The 19,521-nt window shown below is 41.5% G+C and overlaps 1 protein-coding gene across 2 annotated transcripts in view; it reads right to left on the bottom strand.

The window, feature by feature from the left end:
• The window catches only part of TTC13 (tetratricopeptide repeat domain 13), an 83,535-nt gene extending 64,163 nt beyond the window's left edge, over positions 1 to 19,372 (bottom strand). For both annotated transcript variants that reach the window (XM_074947023.1, XM_074947024.1), the window contains exons 1-3: positions 19,085 to 19,372; positions 12,428 to 12,522; positions 1,109 to 1,184 (exon numbers count right to left, since the gene is read on the bottom strand). In XM_074947023.1, coding sequence (XP_074803124.1) covers positions 1,109 to 1,184; positions 12,428 to 12,522; positions 19,085 to 19,304 — 391 coding nt within the window. In that variant the 5' untranslated portion in view covers positions 19,305 to 19,372. The remainder of the gene's footprint in view (positions 1 to 1,108; positions 1,185 to 12,427; positions 12,523 to 19,084) is intronic.
• Between the last annotated feature and the right edge of the window lie 149 nt (positions 19,373 to 19,521).

Below are 19,521 nucleotides of genomic sequence, written 5' to 3'. Positions count from 1 at the left end.
GCAGACTGATAACTGAATACACTAGTTTTATGGAAAAGAGAAGGATTGGGGCAAGGAGCAAAACAGTGAAAAGACACTGCCTAGAATGTTGTAGGCGATATGAGCAGGCCACGCTTTGAGGAGTCCCCACACAATTCACATTTCTTCCCCTAAGGTTTACTAGAGCAGGAGAAGCACAAATAGAAGGACCTAACCTCAGAAAAATGCCAGACAACTAGGAAACTCCTAAGAACATGCTCCAGAAAAGATGTATCTGAAAGAGGAGTAGGGCAGGTAGGGTGACAGGCCCTGGAGCCAAACATAGGAATGGGGCTCCTTTGATGTTGCTACCTGGGCTCCCATGTGGCAAATGCTGAACCACTGGAGGGGGCTGAAGATTTACTGCTAGAATAAGGGAGTCTCCAACCTTCCTCAAAATTCTTCCAAGAACTTTCCCCCTACCAGACAGAGACCAAGCTGAAGCAAGAGAGAGAAAATGGCAAACAATTTAAAAAAAAAAAAATAATAAAAAGCCCCTCAGCAGCACAGGGTTCCCTCAGAGACCTGTTTAGAAGACACCTGCCTCTCAGCACAGAAGCAGAAGACCGTAGAGCAACGTCACAGCAATTCACCAGGTGCACTTCTAGTGTGCCAATGAGTGCACAGAGAAAGAAATCTACAAGAACCTTCCACCCCCCTTTCAGACTTGGAAAAGGTAGGAAAAACAGCAGTTCCAAGCTCGATGGAGCAGCAATTTCACCTGACAGAAAGCTTCTCTCAAACATCCAGAAAATCTTCAGTTATCAGCAATGACAGGAAAGAGAGTAGGAAGAGTTCATGAGTGTTTAACAGGGTTTGGGAAAATATTTTCTTCACATTTGCATGACCAAATGAATGGTGAAATGTCCCACTGTGCAGAGTAGAAAGAAGTACTATGGGGAAAAAAAGGTACATGATGTTCTTTCCACATAATTAAAAACAAAAGGCTGAAATTTTATTGCTCAAGGAGTGATAAAAGTGATCCTAAAGCATCCATCAGAATTACCAACTATAATTTTACAGTATCAAAACTTTGTGCCTGTGAGCGGCATCTAGAACCACCCCAATAAACATTATATAATTATCTTACCCAAATCTTCATTTGTGTTGTCATTATCAGTGGCAAATGGGAATCGTTTTTGTTCAGCAAGTGACTTTGCTTGGCTCTGTAAAACATTATGGTTTTAACGTTTAGCTGACAATAGCAAAAAAAAATCCTACAAAATCAGAATTTAGCACTGGACAATTTAAGGCTTAAATCCTTAAAAGAACATCTGACATCAAAGTAACTACTAGTATTAAAGCACAATGCATGATATAACAAAACTGAAGAAAGGCACTAACATTTATTCCTAACCTTTTGTGAGGGGATAAACTGCTTTTCAGATGTCACTGCTATCCTCTGATACTACTGCCAACTTAACATACCAGATGAAAGTATATACACCTAGGACAACCAAAAAATATAAAACAATGTCCTTACTATAGTATACATCCCATTTTAACTTGAATTATGGAAATGTCCCTAAGCAATGTATTACATAGTGGGAGGGAAGTTTTACCCTTTGTCCAGTGAGAAGAGTGAAGGACTATAAAACAAATAGATAAGAAAATAGACCCAATAATAAAAGACAGAAGTTTCATTAAGTTTTTTTTTTCTAAATCTGGCATTGTTAATCTCTTCACTACTACATGCCTTTACAATTAAAGCATATATACTGGAATTATAGAGAAAGTAGGGACCACAAAAGCAAAATTGCCTGGAAAAAATCTCTTTCCAGAAAATGTATCTGCAGAACATAACACGAAAATGAAGTGTACATGGAGACATCCAAACAATTATAAACACCTTTGATTCATACAGAGAACTCCCACTGACTCCTTGAGTCTTGCCTAGAGCTCCCATTGCAGTTTAGGGTCACAAAGATGCTTTTCTCTAACCATGATGCAAACATACCTCTTATGGATCAAGTTTAAATGAAGGATGTGGTGTCTGGGCTAGTAATCTTTACTAATTTAATTCAAGTACATTTTAAGTGGTTGAGTTCCTTTTTTGTCAAAGCTGTAGAGAAGAAAGAGGGCTCCAAATGATCTAAAGATTCTGTACCAGATCCTTGCTGGACTAAACTGGCATAACTGAGTTCAATCAGCTAAGTCAATTTACATCAGCTGTGGATCTGGTCCCATGTTTTTTCCCCCAAATGTAGATCATAGAAGTTATTATACAGCTTCATTAATATGTCAGCTACCTCATTATTTAGGAGTTGTACATATTATATCCCTCGCACACCATTCAGAGCAACACATGTCTAGTCAACGGGTCATGTCTGGCCACCTTGAAAACAGAAATGGTAAATGACAGAACACTGCTGACTGAACTGTTCCAACATAGACCCAGAGTTGGATCTCGCTGCAGATATATCAGAATCCTTTATTTTGAGATGGATTATGTCCATTGTCATGTAATAACTGGTTACATTTTCAAAAAGAACTAGAAAATTGCTATCAAATGAACAAAAGAGATGGATCTCCAAAGTTACCAACTCTCTATTTGCTATCGTTAAATGTCTATTATAAAAGTCTTTGTCTCTCTGCCGACAAAAACTGTATACACCAAGGAGTCCCAACTCTTGCCAGCATCAAGATATGCTCACATTATGCCAATTGCCAGAACTTCAAGGATAAATCTGCCAAGTTTTGCCACAACGTAAGTATACAGTGCAGCAAACACCACACAAAACAACCAAAGGCATTAGAGTGGATTATAGGAGCAAAATTGTAGCCAGAAGTAGCTGTAGCTGAACAACCAATCAAAAAGACTTTGTACTACTGTCTCCAATTTTTCTTGTTGAAGTCAATGAAGCTAAACCTTTGGCTGAGAGAAATTTAAGGCATATTAATTCTAAAAGAATCAAAGAAACGTGGGCAACATTTTTAGTACCAAAAGCAAATCCCACTGTACAGAGGGAACACAATCCTGAAGCTCTTGATCAGTCTGACTCTTTTGGTCTGTCCTGCATGCTTGTACAGCACCTAGCACAATGGAGTCTGATCCTGACTGGGGCCTTTGGGCATTACCACAAGATTAATGTTTTACTTATTTGTAATCACATTTACATTAATAAAATTTACATTTAAAACTTACAATTAAAAAAAAAATCTGATGAATTTAACCAAAGTTGGGTGAAAGATTTTTGCTACTGAAGTCAATGCTACCCATATTTAGATTACTGCTCATCTAAATTATTCTAAGGGAAGTATCACAGACTGCATGTATTCAAGAATTTAAATATAACAGCTTGTCAAGGTTCCTTCCCCACTCTGAACTCTAGGGTACAGATGTGGGGACCTGCATGAAAGACCCCCTAAGCTTATTCTTACCAGCTTAGGTTAAACGCTGCCACCACCAAAGAGTCTAACAATAATAACAGGGGAAGTGCCCACTTGGAAACATCTTCCCCTCCAAAATTCCCCCAAGCACTACACCCCCTTTCCTGGGGAAGGCTTGATAAAAATCCTCACCAATTTACATAGGTGAACACAGACCCAAACCCTTGAATCTTAAGAACAATGAAAAGCAATCAGGCTCTTAAAAAGAAGAATTTTAATTGAAGAAAAAGTAAAAGAATCACCTCTGTAAAATCAGGATGGTAAATACCTTACAGGGTAATCAGATTCAAAACAGAGAATCCCTCTACGCAAAACCATAAATTACAAAAAGATACAAAAACAGGAATATCCATTCCATTCAGCACAACTTATTTTATCAGCCATTTAAACAAAACAGAATCTAATGCATATTTAACTAGATTGCTTATTGACTTTTTACAGAAGTTCTGACCTGCATTCCTGCTCTGGTCCCGGCAAAAGCATCACACAGACAGAGAGAACCCTTTGTTTCCCCCCCTCCAGCTTTGAAAGTATCTTGTCTCCTCATTTGTCATTTTGGTCAGGTGCCAGCGATGTTATCTTAGCTTCTTAACCCTTTACAGGTGAAAGGGTTTTTCCTTTGGCCGGAAGGGATTTAAAGGCGTTTACCCTTCCCTTTATATTTATGACACAGCTCATTTGATAAAGACTTTCCAAAAGTGAGTTATGTCAAGAAGCAAGCGAAAGACAGGTCTGGTCTTCCTTATTCCTCTCTCACTTCAGTTTTCTTCTTTTGCTTTAGATGTCCCTCCCTCACCCACGTCTTCAACTTCATTCCTGTTTTTTTCCTCCCCACCAAAAGGCTTCAGCCTTGTTCTTATAGATTCATAGATACTAAGGTCAGAAGGGACCATTATGATCATCTAGTCTGACCTCCTGCACAACGCAGGCCACAGAATCTCACCCACCCACTCCTGCGAAAAACCTCACCTATGTCTGAGCTATTGAAGTCCTCAAATCGTGGTTTAAAGACTTCAAGGAGCAGAGAATCCTCCAGCAAGTGACCCATGCCCCATGCTACAGAGGAAGGCGAAAAACCTCCAGGGCCTCTTCCAATCTGCCCTGGAGGAAAATTCCTTCCCGACCCTAAATATGGCGATCAGCTAAATCCTGAGCATATGGGCAAGATTCACCAGCCAGATACTACAGAAAATTCTTTCCTGGGTAACTCAGATCCCACCCCATCTAACATCCCATCACAGGCCATTGTCCCCTTCAAGACAAGCATAAAATTGTTACATTAAAAAGTTTCACTCCATAGTGCATCTCAGTAATGGGCACTAATGGATAAGGCTGCAATTCTGTCATGCAGGTCGTGGAAGTCACAGATTCTATGACATTCCGCAACCTCCGTGACTTTCGCAGCTGCTGTTGTACCAATAAATTAAAAACCAGCAGGATCTTATTAAAGGGAAAAAGGCAAAATACCACATTTATTGTGAATACAGAAAGAATCATAGTAAGCAGTTAGTTATAGCTATAACATTCCATTCAATCTCATATTTCTTCACACATTCATTCATATACACACACACACACACACACAGGTTCTGCAAGGTTGTTATCATAGTTACCAGCCTTAGAGTTGCTCATGCCAAGCCACTGGCCAGGTGGCCTGGACATGAGGAGGGAGCAGGGCCTTGTCAGATGCTCATCTGATGCTCCTGGAAGTTGGTTTGCAGAATCAGACCCCAAAGTTCTCACTTTTTAGAGTCTCTTTTTATAGGAATTTCTTCCTAGGCCAGTCTGTGGGAATTGCTTCATCATGCTGTTACTGAATCAATCAGCAGATGGCACATTCCTGACGGCTCCGTGCTGCCAGATGTTATCTTGTTCTTTGGTTCTCCCATTCTTGAGGCTGTTGGGTGGATTCCAGTCTGCCCTCCGGGGGTCCTCTGGTTATTTCCACTTGACGCCTTCTTCAGCCGATGGACACTGGATTCTTAGGCTGGCACCTCCCTGATCATTCGTTATTATCCACACCGAGCATCCATCCACATACATCCTCTATCTCTATTTTAATCACAATTGTTAATACAACAAAAGGGCGGGGAGTCTCTGGGTGCTGTTTCTGTTGTTAGAGTATTGCTTTGAGTCTCTGTGAATTGCTTTGAGAACAGACTCTGTCTTAGAATGTACTAACGCAATTAGCAGCTTGCAAGTTTCACACATAGAGGGAGAGAAACAGTACCAAAACCCAAGAGACCTCTTAATTAGTAATACCCTGGAATTTAAACTATGGGGAATCAAACTCATTTGTGATTTTAATACAGAACTTCTTTAATATGATCCAACACTGCAATGGCCAGTGTGGCTGATCTCGGGGCCAGCCACACCAGGTGCTGCTGGAGCAGCCCTGGGCCCAGCTGCACCGGGTGCTGCTCAGGCGATCCTGGGACAGCTGGTCCCAGGGAGTGCCCGAGCAGTGGTCCTGGGGGCAGCCCCAGGGAGCCCCCAAGCAGCGGTACCACCAACAGCACCGACCACTGCTCAGACAGCTCAGGGCGGCTGGCCCCAGGGAGCACCTGAGCAGCGGTCCCAGGGGCAGCCTTGAGGAAGGTCCGAGCAGCGGTTTGGGGGCTGTCCCAGGGCCAGCTGCCTCAGCCGCTGCTCGGGTGGCTGGCCCTGAGGAGGGTCTGAGCAGCAGTCCCGGGGGCTGTCCCAGGGCCAGCTGCATCAGCCGCTGCTCAGGCAGCTGACCCTGAGGAGGGTCTGAGCAGCGGTCCCGGGGGCAGTCTCGGTGCAAGCTGCACCAGTCGCTGCTCGCATGGCTAGCCTGGGGGAAGCACCAGAGCAGCTGTCCCGGGGCGGCCCTGGGGAGCACCTGAGCAGTGGTCCCCAGGGCATTGGAGCAGGGGTGGCTGAGGCCCCACAGCGGCAGTGTCCTGGGGCCCCCAGAGCAGCAGTGCCCGGGGCTCCAGGACCTACTAAGTTTTAGTAAGGGATATTTATATAGTAAAAGTCATGGATAGGTCACGGGCCATGAATGTTTGTTTATTGCCTGTAAATTGTCCATGACTTTTACTAAAAATACCTGTGACTAAATCTTAGCCTTACTAATGGAATGATCACACCCTAGAACAAACATTGCCTAAACTGCACAATAGAGCCACCGCCCAATACATGCTAAAGCTATACTACTGGCTGGAAGAAAAGCCTTTTACGGAAACTGTTAGCATTATTCAAATGCCAATACATACCTGTTATCTTTGATAAAAAAAAAAAAAAAAAAATCTTCAGGAGAAAGCAAATCAATAGTGACTGATATTTAACTGGGGTTTTATCGACAGGAATATCAGTTTCTTTATTACTATGCAATAAATCCTAATTATGATTTCCCTATCTACTGACACTGGCATTTCTTATTAAAAAGGCCGTAATTCTCATATAGTCTCCGTATTATTGTTTCAGTTTCTGGAATCTGATGCCTCAAATATGATGAGAGGGGCATGGTTTCTTTGTTATACAACATTGGAATGAACAACAGGATAAAGTGTAATAATATTTCAGTTGTTGTCTCAACTAGGAAATTAGAGCTACACTAAACACCCTGACACAGTTAGAAATCCAAACACCTGGTAATCATTTTTGGATTTCACTACTATGTTTAAGGTACATTTACAAAAGAATACTTTGCAGGGCTAAGTGTCAACGGTAATTAAAAGGTATTAGTGAATGAAATAAAAGGTTTTGTTCATAGAAAATCCATCATACAAGATCTTGTAGTTCACATCTGTAGATTAATCTTATAAAATCTGTTATTAAAATTAAGATATCAATAATCATGACCTGCTTCCTCCCTACTGCACATCTTTATAATGCACCTTTCACCATATGTCTAGGAACCAAACATACATCTGACATGAAATGTTGTTGGAACTAGCATTCTGCTCAAGATTTCAAGTGGAAAGTAAATTTCAATCAAAAGGACCTTGCACGACTGTTGATAATAGGGTCAAATCACAGGAGCTGGTGATAACCCCAATGAGCTGGGATATAGAGTTTGTATCAGTGAAGTCAGAAAAAAATTCCCAGCTGTGATAATAGAATGGTGTTTCCACTTTAATTTTCCTGGGCAGTTTAAATTAACAGGGTCCAGGATTAGAGAGATTAGTTGTAGAATAAGTATGAAATTAAAGAATTAGCGTTATCTTAAGTTTGGTTTTCCCTAGGTGTACCCTGTTTGTACATAAAGTATTCATAAGCATGTGATTAGTATGTTACAATATTAGGTATAATTGCTTATTTTTAGGCTGTAAGACATGTTGAGAGCAATTGTATAAAATAGCATTTGGCCTTTGGACTTAAAGGAATTTATGGTTAAATTAGTACTTGGTGGTCTCTCAAATTAATAATCTCAAATATTATTGACTAGTTCCATCATTAGCTTGTTTTTATTTGCTTGGGATATGGGAAAATAAGGTGCTTTATCCAATATCCATCCAGTTCCCTGGAAAGTGAAACTGTTAGAACAGCACTGATTTCTTTAATATTTTTTGTTTTAGATTTCAGAAAGTTTATGGTCTTGAACTACAGGGAAATGTATAGACGTGTATGTATATTTCATTAGTATGGAGTGAACACCCTGGGATTACTAGTGTGACGGGTTGGGTCACAGAAATGCCCTTGGGACTGCCACCTGATGTGCTGGGACTACCTCTGAGCCCGTTTTCCCTGGCAGCTTGGGACTTCAGTAACCTGTCTTGTTGAGCCTAGCCTGCTACAAACACAGACCTAGGTCTGAACCACATCCCCCATAAGTTGCAGACTTAACTGAAAACAGCTTAAGAAGTGCTCCTGTCTCTACCACCCAGACACCCAGTTCCCAATGGGATCCAAACCCCAAATAAATCCATTTTACTCTGTATAAAGCTTATACAGGGTAAACTCATAAATTGTTTGCCCTCTATAGATAGAGAGATATGCACAGCTGTTTGCTCCCCCAGGTATTAGTCACTAACCCCGGGTTCAATAATAAGCAAAAAGTGATTGAAGTATAAAAGGTAGTATTTAAGTGGTTCCAAGTAATAACAGACAGAACAAAGTAAATTACCAAGCAAAATAAAACAAAAACACGCAAGTCTAAGCCTAATACAGTAGGAAACTAAATGCAGGTAAATCTCACCCTCAGAGATGTTCCAATAAGCTTCTTTCACAGACTAGACTCCTTCCTAGTCTGGGTCCAGCAATCACTCACACCCCTGTAGTTACTGTCCTTTGTTCCAGTTTCTTTCAGGCATCTCTTTGGGGTGGAGAGGCTATCTTTTGAGCCAGGTGAAGATAAAATGGAGGGGTTTCCAGGGCCTTTTATATTTTCTCTCTGATGGGCAGAAACCCCTTTGTTCTCCGGTTCAGAATCACAGCAACAAGATGGAGTCTGTAGCCACCTGGACAAGTCACATGTCTGAATGATTCAGCGTTTTGCAGGCCGACACCATTGTTTACATGTTAGTTTGAACGTTTCCAGGAAAGCTCAGATGTGGATTGGCGTCTCCCAAAGTCCATTGTCAGTTAAGTATTTCTTGATTGGGCACTTCCTGAGAATAGTCCTTTCTCAAGAAGTTGACCAAATGCTTCACTGAGACTACTTAGAATCAAACGAATACATAGCCAATATTCATAACTTCAAATACAAAAATGATACACATATACAGACAGTATAATCATACAAGCAAACTACAACCTTTCCATAGACACCCCACTTGGCCTCCTCTGTACAAGAACTGGCGCAACCATAGGACCCTGGTTGCAACAATGATCTATACGGTCAGAGTCTATGTCAATAATGTCACAACTAGGTCAATCAGGAGATTTGGTAGACATGGCCAAATAAATAACTGCTGTGGTGACAGAACAAAGAATACGTCTGAGAACTGCAATGGCTGATTTGCACTACATAGGAGAGTTAGGGTTTTTTTGTTTTTAAATTACCCCAAAAGTGATTGCCTCCAACTGGGATAGTTTTCTCACAGTGCATGTTTACACAGGCTATGACCAATTATTTTTTAAAACAGTTTCCCCTGCGAACACACACACACACACACACACCCCACGACTCTCTCTCTCACTGACATACTACAGAAATAAGAGATTGCACAAAGTCAGTGGCCATTATACAGCACTGAGATCATATATCCTCTAAACTACTCTGATCTTTAATAAAATAAGTTGGGTAGCCAGCATTATTGTTATAAAACACTATGATTTTTTTTTATCTTGAAACTGTCCCTTCAGAATTCTCTATGCAATGATAATCTGCCTTCATTAGTGTATACATCTATAGTAGATGATGACACTTGTGATGTAACAAAATGTGATGTACAGTGACTGAACTGAATCGGAGACAGGTAATGGGTTACAAAACTTCTTCCTTTTACAACACCAGTTCATAGTGCCATTCTGTAGTAACTTAAATTAGTTACTGATAGAGTCCTGGCACCTTTGGCAGTCTCAGAAGTAGAAGATTCACTATGAAGAGCGTGCACTAATCTATCACTTCCAGAGGCAGCATTTCTTGAAAGGAGTTGAGACATACTAACAGAGTGCAAATAAGCAGAGTGCACGGGCCTGGTGGTGGCATTAGTTCCAAGGGTAGAAGTCCTAAGTATCCAAAGTTGTCAATCTTTCATGAGCACTTTTCTTGTGTAGTGTATTGATCCAAGAGCAGGTGGCCATAGAAGCAAACAATTTGTACAAATTCCCTCTACAAAGCCAAACTGAACTAATTTGTAGTGTAGGATAAATATGAAATTAAAGAATTTAAAATTAGCTTAAGTTTGGTTAAGAAAATATACGTGTTGTAAAGACAGGCCCTGACTAGCAAGTAGAAGGAAGGCCTTGAAAATAATGAGTTATAAGGCCAGAAGGAATGAAGTAGGGAGGATGTGTCGTGCAAAGAATACCTAATATGATACAGGGAAGTTTCTAAAAAGGAGGACTCTGACCAACAGGTGTGACTTCACATGGTATTAAATAAGACAAAAGGAATCTGTCTTAAAAGGAGCCAACATAAACCTTCCCACCCCACGTACCAGTGTTATCTTAAAAGTAAAGCCTACGTGGACCCAGCTGCAATGGAAAATCTGTTGGTCAGCAAGGAGGAGGAGAGGAAAGGCCTTGGGAATAAAATCTTATTTGGATTAAGACTGGAATGAAGGGTGAATTGTCTCAAATTGTTTTTTAGATGAAGTCAATAATTGGCAATGACATCATTTGTTTGTTAAAGGGTATAAAAAGAGTTGTGTGTGATGGGTTGGAACCCTTGGGAAACCACCTGATATGCTAAGATACCACTGAGTCTACCTGTTCTACCAGTATGGGTCTCCTTTAACCTGTCTTGCTGAGCCAGGCTCTTAAAACCTCCTCTAACACACACAGGCAGGGCTACACCTACCTGCAGATCAGCCCTGGGAAGACTCAGCTTAAGGTACTTGCTCCAGCACTCAGATGTCCACCTTCCTTGGAGTGCAGACCCAAAGGTCTATTATGAAATTCGCCCCTTCCCTCAATGTGGAGAGAAGTGTGCACACTTCTTCCCCACCCCCCCACCCCGCCCCAGTTAGAAATTACAGAAACTAGGTTTAATAATAAACAAAACACATTTTATTAACTATAAAAGGCAGATTTTAAGTGGTAAAAGGGGAAAACAAACAGAACAAAGCAGATTACTAAGCAAATGAAATCAAACACACAAATTAAGCTAGTTCACTAAAGAAATTGGTTACAGATAGTATTTCTCACCCTAGCTATTGTTGCAGGCAGTTTGCAAAGTTTCTGTGGTTCAGAGTTCCAGTTATATTCCTTTTCAGACTGGACCTCTGTCTCAGTCTGGACTCCCCCCCCTTGCCTTCCCTTTTGCAGTCTTTCTTCTTGGGCAGGCAGGCCAGGGAGAGGAGGAGTCCTGTTTGCCTTCCTCCCCACCCTTAAATAGGATTTACATAAGGTGAGAATCCTTTGTTTCCTAAACTTGACCCCCCTTCCCTTACACTGGAAAGTTACAAGAAGTCCCAGGTAATGTTTAGTACCAGGTGACAAGACCACCTGACCCTATAGTACAGTGGCACTATGGAGTGTCCACAGGAAGGCCAAGCTTTTCACAGCTCATTGTCCTCGCTGATGGGCCATCCGCCCTGTCTGGCTTTTCCATTGTTGTACCTGAAGTGTTAGCAGTGGGCATCACCCAAAGTAGCATAGTTGAAATACAGATACATAGTCAATATTCCTAACTTCAGATACAGAAATGATACAGGTATACAAATTGGATAATCGCATTCAGTAAATCATAACCTTTCTAATGATATCTCACTAGCCATCTGGCATAGAGTATAGCTCAGTTATGTCATATTCATATCATAAGCATATTTTCGTAAAGAATATGGAATGACACATCACATTATGAATCTGAGGTTTCTTTGTCAGACCCTACCTGATCATGCTGGAGCACACCACAATGAGATGGTTTTCCCTTGGTCAAGCCTATTTAGTAAGTATACTGATCACATGCTTATGAATACTTTGTTATTGTAAAAGAAAAGGAGTACTTGTGGCACCTTAGAGACTAACAAATTTATTTGAGCATAAGCTTCCGTGAGCTACCGATGAAGTGAACTGTAGCTCACGAAAGCTTATGCTCAAATAAATTTGTTAGTCTCTAAGGTGCCACAAGTACTCCTTTTCTTTTGCGAATACAGACTAACATGGCTACTACTCTGAAATTTGTTATTGTACTGGTTAATCTGACTGCTTATTTTTAAGCTGTTAGGCACGTTTAGAGCAATGCTATAAAATACCATTTGGCCTTTGGACTTAAAAAAAAGGAGGTTTTGGTAAAATTAGTGTCTTATGGTCTCCCATAATATTAATAATTTCTAATATTATTAATAATTCCAACATCTAGCAAATAAATACACAAACCCATTTCTCTCACATCTACAACCAATTGGCATTCTTATTGTACATAATAAAATAGTATACACCATACCAGAATTTTTTCAGTATTGAGAGAAAGCAGAGATTCACAGGATGAAGACCCTCTTAGTTCACAGTCTGACTCATGGAAATGCAGAAGTGGTGAATCTGCAAAAACAAATATTTGAATTATCTCTGGATAGTCTACTTGAACTGTTATACTTAAGCAGGGTATAAACGTACAAGATCATGCAAATGCCATGTTTCCTAATGCCAACCCCACCTTTTAAAAATTCCTCTACAGGGCAGTCCCATAAAGTAGGACTGTTCATATGTTCCATACATCATGTTTGGTCCAGAGGTGATGGCAAGAAGTGCAGTAGCTGACATGAACCTTGTTATACAGTTAGTTTCACTACTATCTCTGCCTATGGAGCTGACCAAAATTTGTGTGCAAGAGTAGTAGCACAGAAAAGCTATATGGGAAGAAAACCAGGAGGAGATGAGGGAGAGAAGGGGAGAAAAAACATAAGGAGGAAGAAGTGTGAAAGTGATTGGGAAAAGCAGTGTACGTCAGTTTGAGACTATTTGGTCCCTCATTCCTTGAGCCAGCACATTTAGGTCCTAGGGAGAACCACTGGATGGGTCTACCTCCAGCCTTCAGATAGAGGAAAGGTGGCTGGTATGCTGGCCAGCAAAGAGTGGGGTGAAGACTGGAAAGGGATAGATGAGAAAGATTAAGGAGACAAAAGTAGAAAGAATGGTAAAAATAAGGGATGGGACACAAACACATGAAAAAGCAGTAGTTAACATATTACAGTGAAAGGCACTATAGAAAGTCTAACATGAATAGAAATCCAAAAATGGGATACACCCAGAAAGAGTATGTAAATGGGGTGGGGAAGTGGGGGAGAGCAAAGGGAAGAAAAAAATAATACATTGCTTAATTGTAGAAATCAAAATAGAATCTCAGGCATTACAGAGTTTAATGACTACAGATACAAGAAACTCTGAAATAAAAAATCTTCTTCACCAGTGTCATAAATATAAAGGGAAGGGTAAACACCTTTAAAATCCCTCCTGGCCAGAGGAAAAACCCTTTCACCTGTAAAGGGTTAAGAAGCTAGGATAACCTCGCTGGCACCGGACCAAAATGACCAATGAGGAGACAAGATACTTTCAAAAGCTGGAGGGAGGGAGAAACAAAGTCTCTGTCTGTCTGTCTCTGTGATGCTTTTGCCAGGAACAGAACAGGAATGGAGTCTTAGAATTTAGTAAGTAATCTAGCTAGATATGCGTTAGATTCTGTTTCTTTAAATGGCTGAGAAAATAAGCTGTGCTGAATGGAATGTAGATTCCTGTTTTTGTTTCTTTTTGTAAATTAAGGTTTTGCCTAGAGGGATTCTCTATGTTTTGAATCTAATTACCCTGTAAGGTATTTACCATCCTGATTTTACAGAGGTGATTCTTTTACTTTTTCTTTTAAAATTCTTCTTTTAAGAACCTGATTGCTTTTTCATTGTTCTTAAGATCCAAGGGTTTGGGTCTGTGTTCACCTATGCAAATTGGTGAGGATTTTTATCAAGCCATTCCCAGGAAAGGGGGTGTAGGGTTTGGGAGGATTTTAGGGGGAAAGACGTTTCCAAGCGGGCTCTTTCCCGATTATATATCCGTTAGACGCTTGGTGGTGGCAGCAATAAAGTCCAAGGGAAAAAGGAAAATAGTTTGTACCTTGGGGAAGTTTTAACCTAAGCTGGTAAAAATAAGCTTAGGAGGTTTTCATGCAGGTCCCCACATCTGTACCCTAGAGATCAGAGTGGGGAAGGAACCTTGACAACCAGTTTGAAATATTGAAGAAGGCAAAAGACTTCTACCACATGTGCGAGAAGCAAAATTAATCCTTTGCTTATCTACTGCAAATAGCAATGATTTAAAAAACATTTAACAGTGGAAACGCAAAAAAAAACTCTATAAGAGCCTTCTTGTTTCAATTGTTAAGCTGTTGCTCCTCCACTTCACTATTGTAGGAAACATCTTACTTGTGTGTCCGTATTATAAAACGGAAACAAAAATGGTATAACCAGGTAATTCTCTGCTCTTTGCACTTACTGACACTGAATTAAAAAAAAAAAAAAAAAAAGATTGACAGAACAAAAAGCAACACAATCTATTTATAAAATACAAGTTGGAACAGCAACTAAAAATTAGTCACTGCAAGTAGAAAATGAAGTTATGGTTCTAAATGAACCATAAAAGGGATGATTCTCATAACAGGAATTATACTAAAAAAGAAAAGGAGTACTTGTGGCACCTTAGAGACTAACTAATTTATTTGAGCATAAGCTTTCGTGAGCTACAGCTCACTTCATCGGATGCATACTGTGGAAAGTGTAGAAGATCTTTTTATACACACAAAGCATGAAAAAATGGGTGTTTACCACTACAAAAGGTTTTCTCTCCCCTCACCCCACTCTCCTGCTGGTAATAGCAGAACCACTAACCACAACAGAACCACTAACCCAGGAACCTATCCTTGCAACAAAGCCCGTTGCCAACTGTGCCCACATATCTGTTCAGGGGACACCATCACAGGGCCTAATCACATCAGCCACACTATCAGAGGCTCGTTCACCTGCACATCCACCAATGTGATATATGCCATCATGTGCCAGCAATGCCCCTCTGCCATGTACATTGGTCAAACTGGACAGTCTCTACGTAAAAGAATAAATGGACACAAATCAGATGTCAAGAATTATAACATTCATAAACCAGTCGGAGAACACTTCAATCTCTCTGGTCACGCGATTACAGACATGAAAGTTGCGATATTACAACAAAAAAAACTTCAAAACCAGACTCCAGCGAGAGACTGCTGAATTGGAATTCATTTGCAAATTGGATACAATTAACTTAGGCTTGAATAGAGACTGGGAGTGGCTAAGTCATTATGCAAGGTAACCTATTTCCCCTTGTTTTTTCCTACCCCCTCCCCCCCTCCTCAGACGTTCTTGTTAAACCCTGGATTTGTGCTGGAAATGGCCCAACTTGATTATCATACACATTGTAAGGAGAGTGATCACTTTAGATAAGCTATTACCAGCAGGAGAGTGGGGTGGGGGGAGAGAAAACCTTTTGTAGTGGTGAACACCCATTTTTTCATGCTTTGTGTTTATAAAAAGATCTTCTATACTTTCCACAGTATGCGTCCGATGAAGTGAGCTGTAGTTCAAATAAATTGGTTAGTCTTTAAAGTGCCACAAGTACTCCTTTTCTTTTTGCGAATACAGACTAACACGGCTGTTACTCTGAAACCAGGAATTATACTGTTTGAGGAGTCCAAGATTCACAGATTTTAAGACCAGAAGGGACTACAATGATCAACTAGTGTGACCTTCTCCCTAATGCATGCTATAAAGTTTCACCTGGTAATTCCTGCAACATGCCCAATCTGCATAAAGAATCAAGGTGGAGGAGTGGGGTGCCGTGCCATTACATCAGAAGTATTTATTATGCCAGTGAGCTACAATTCAACTACTTGTCATTTAATGATTAAGTTATTTGCGTAAGGATACAACAGTAGTTCTCAAACCTTTATACTGGTGACCCCTTTCACATAGCAAGCCTCTGAGTGAGACCCCCTTTATAAATTAAAAATACTTTTTTATATATTTAACACCATTATAAATGCTGGATGCAAAGCGGGGTTTGGGGTGGAGGCTGAAAGCTCGTGACCACGCCATGTAATAACCTTGTGACCCCCAGTTTGAGAACCCCTAGGATACAAGGGGGAAAAATAGAGTGGACTATCTGTTACAAACCACAGGATAGAGAGGACATTTAAAAAAAAATCCTGGACCAATTTACAAGATTCTCAAAACTCTAACATTACTGTACTCACAGAGAAATTTCACTACCCATACATCTATAGGTTAATAAATACAGTCAAACTTGCATCAAATTGTTTCCTTGGTTACTAAGAAGACAACTTTACGAACCACAAAGTAGAGAATCCAACCAGAGGAGAAGCCATCCTGGATCTACAATATAGACAGGAACTGACTGAGAGCATGACAGCAGTAGGGAAGTTTGAGACAACCAGATCCTCTCAGCCAAAAGGACAGTTTTTTCAATTATTGATTCATTTAACCACAACTGAAAGATTTCTAAACAGCTGACAATGGATTGATGTGCCACTGGTTTTAAAACTAGCATGGATATTGTTTCATAGTTAAATCAATAAGGAGTCGCTGTATGATGAATGCAGTCATAAGAAAGAAAAACTTTCAACTTAATGTTAATGTACCTGATATTATTAGTTCAACTAATCATGAACTACCATTTTACATGTTTTATTTTGCACAGCATCTTTCACACAAGCTGTATCCCAACCAGTACATCGAAATTTTTGTCTTCCAAACATCTCTCCATTGGAGAATTCTAACTCAGCCTGTCATATAAGTACCTATTTCATTATAAACATAAGAAACAGCAAGTCATTGATAAGCTACCTTATATTTATTAGGATGCAACCTGTAAACTTACAAAAGTACCGACCTGCCTCGCCTGCAGGCTACATAGAACAAACAAACAGTGCTAAGAATTTTGTGTTTTATACTCTTCGAAGCAGGGACCAATTTTGTATTGTGTTTTTACAGCACCTAGCAAAATGGGGATGTGGTCCCTGACTAAGGGTCCTAGGTGCTACAGTAATACAAACAACTAATCGTTTCCATTTGCTATAAGGTGGATGCTTTACATAAACAATTTAAAGGGCAGCAGTCTTAAGAGCATATCCAAATATATATATTTACACATACAGACAAAAATATTTATTTCACAAGTCTTTGCTAAACTGGTTTTAAACTTCTCTAAACAACCTTAGCAGGATATACCAGTACACACATCACAAAATAACAACACTGGAAACTATGGAAGTCACAAGCTAGAGTTACATAAATAAATCTGGCAGTTTCTCTATTACATTGGATTTTGTTTTTTCTATTTTTATATTGCTATATTCATTTGGTTTTGTTCACATGTATTGCCTGTAAGTGATGTGCATTATATCTAAGTCAGAAAGGATGAACAAATAGACGCTTATGATCAAATGTTATATTGAATGTCCTACAAAGACTTAAGTGTACGCAGAACTTTAGTCCCACTGATGGCTTCTCATGTGAGTAATGTTATGCACATGCTTAAACCTTTGCAAAATTAGGGTCTAAATTAAGCAGATTCTTTATTAACAAAGAAAACAAACAGAACCAGTGAAACAATTATTAACTTTACCAGCAAGACAACTTTTTTTTTTTAAACTGAATCCTATTCAACACACTAAAGAATAAGGAGCTGGCAAGTCTCCATACCACCAAATACACAATTCAGGCTTGCACAGGCTCTGTATTTGCACATTGCAAACCTGCCAGCTCTCTTTTCATTCATTTTGGATTAGAACCAACAACATCAGGCAAGAGGACTCGCAGTTTCTGTTGGCCTTCTGAAAACTGAAAACTTTTTTCTTCATGTTAGCTTATTGCAACAGACAAAGTCATGATTTGGTATCATCATTGATTATTTTTAATGTACAATACAACTCTAAAGTGTTCGCTGGGAATACAGTTTATACAAAAGATGCTGTAACAATAAGTTACGTTGCACATTTAAATCTTGATTATCTGAAGCTCAGTTATCCAAGAAAACAGGGCTGTATCAACAGCATTTCTTAAAATTAAAGGGCCAGAGCCTACAAATTTCTTCATGCTCATGGAGTTATGCCCAAACAAAGCAGCTGAGAGGATCTGAGCCAAAGTTCTAAAATTGATCAGTGTCCCTATGACAAGAGAAGAATCTGTGCTTTGTTTTTCCTGTTTTACTTTCAGTCACCTCCAGGGTCATCCCAGCCCCACAAAGCACAGAAAAGAAGTGAATTTCACTAGAAATGCCTTTATCACTCACACCCCTTCCTTGTGCAACATACAGTCAAAGGAGAAGAGAAGTCCACATCATCCCACTGCCTTCAGGTGACAGGTACCTAACACAAGTATTTACCATTCACCTCTCACCTCAGAGGCTTGCCAGGCTCATGGCACCACGGGGATGGCAGGGAGGCCAGCGCTGGCCAAGCAAAACAGGGCAAACCCACCACTCGTAAGCTAAGTAACTACAGGAGTAAGTAAGCCCCTTCCAGGGCTGGAAGAAAGGACCCCGGGGGCAGAGGGCAGCAAAGAATGACTGACAGCCCCCGCCTCACAAGAGCCATGGACAAGGAAGGACACGCTGCGCTCGCACTCACACCTGAGCACATGCCGCGCGACTCCCCCTGTCACGGCCAATAACACGCCACGCGCCTCCCACGCGCACTCACTCCGGGTGACAGGTCGCCCTCACACAGAGGGGTCCTGGGACAAGGGGGAACCCCTCGGGGAACCCCTCCCAGGAGGTATAGCTCACTGGTTTGAGCATTGGCCTGCTAAACCCAGGGTTGTGAGTTCAATCCTTGAGGGGGCCATTTCGGGATCTGGGGCAAAAATGTCTTGGATGAGTTAACTGGGGATTGGCCCTGCTTTGAGCAGGGGGTTGGACGAGATGACCTCCTGAGGTCCCTTCCAACCCTGAGATTCTGTGAATTCCTTGCCGCCTACCTGGGGCGCCCCCTCCGCGGGTCCTTGCCCGGCGGCTCCCCCAGCAGGCAGCGGGGCAGGACGTGGCGCTGCCGGAGCCGACTTACCGCACTCGGCCGAGTATTGTTCGCCCCAGTCCGGCGCCTGGGGGCAGCCCCCAGCCTGGCCCTGCCGCTGCTGCCGGAGCCGCTCCTGCTTGAGCAACGACAGGGCCGGGTACTGCTCGCTCAGGTCCAGCGCCGCCCGCGCCGCCCCCAGCAGCAGGAGCAGCCCCAGCGCAACGGTGCCCCAGCAACAGCGGCAGCAGGTCCCGCTGGCAGATGCCATCGTCTCAGCGCGCGTGCGCCTCCCGCACTTGCATGTCCAAGGTGGTTCCTTGCTGCCGCGCCCCCCGCAGCGACAGGTGGGGGGGGGGGGGTTGGGGGGGAAGGGAAACTGCGGCCTCGGTCCCTTATGGGACTTGTAGTTTCCGGCCGTTGCGCCCCTTGAGCGAGCACAGTCTGGAAACTACAGCTCCCATGACGCCCTGCGCGGCGGCTTTCCT

The sequence above is a fragment of the Natator depressus genome, chromosome 3, assembly GCF_965152275.1.
Source record: "Natator depressus isolate rNatDep1 chromosome 3, rNatDep2.hap1, whole genome shotgun sequence".
In the NCBI taxonomy this organism is placed as follows: domain Eukaryota; kingdom Metazoa; phylum Chordata; order Testudines; family Cheloniidae; genus Natator; species Natator depressus.
Note: the sequence above shows the minus strand (reverse complement) of the source record. Positions and strands in the feature narration are given on the sequence as shown.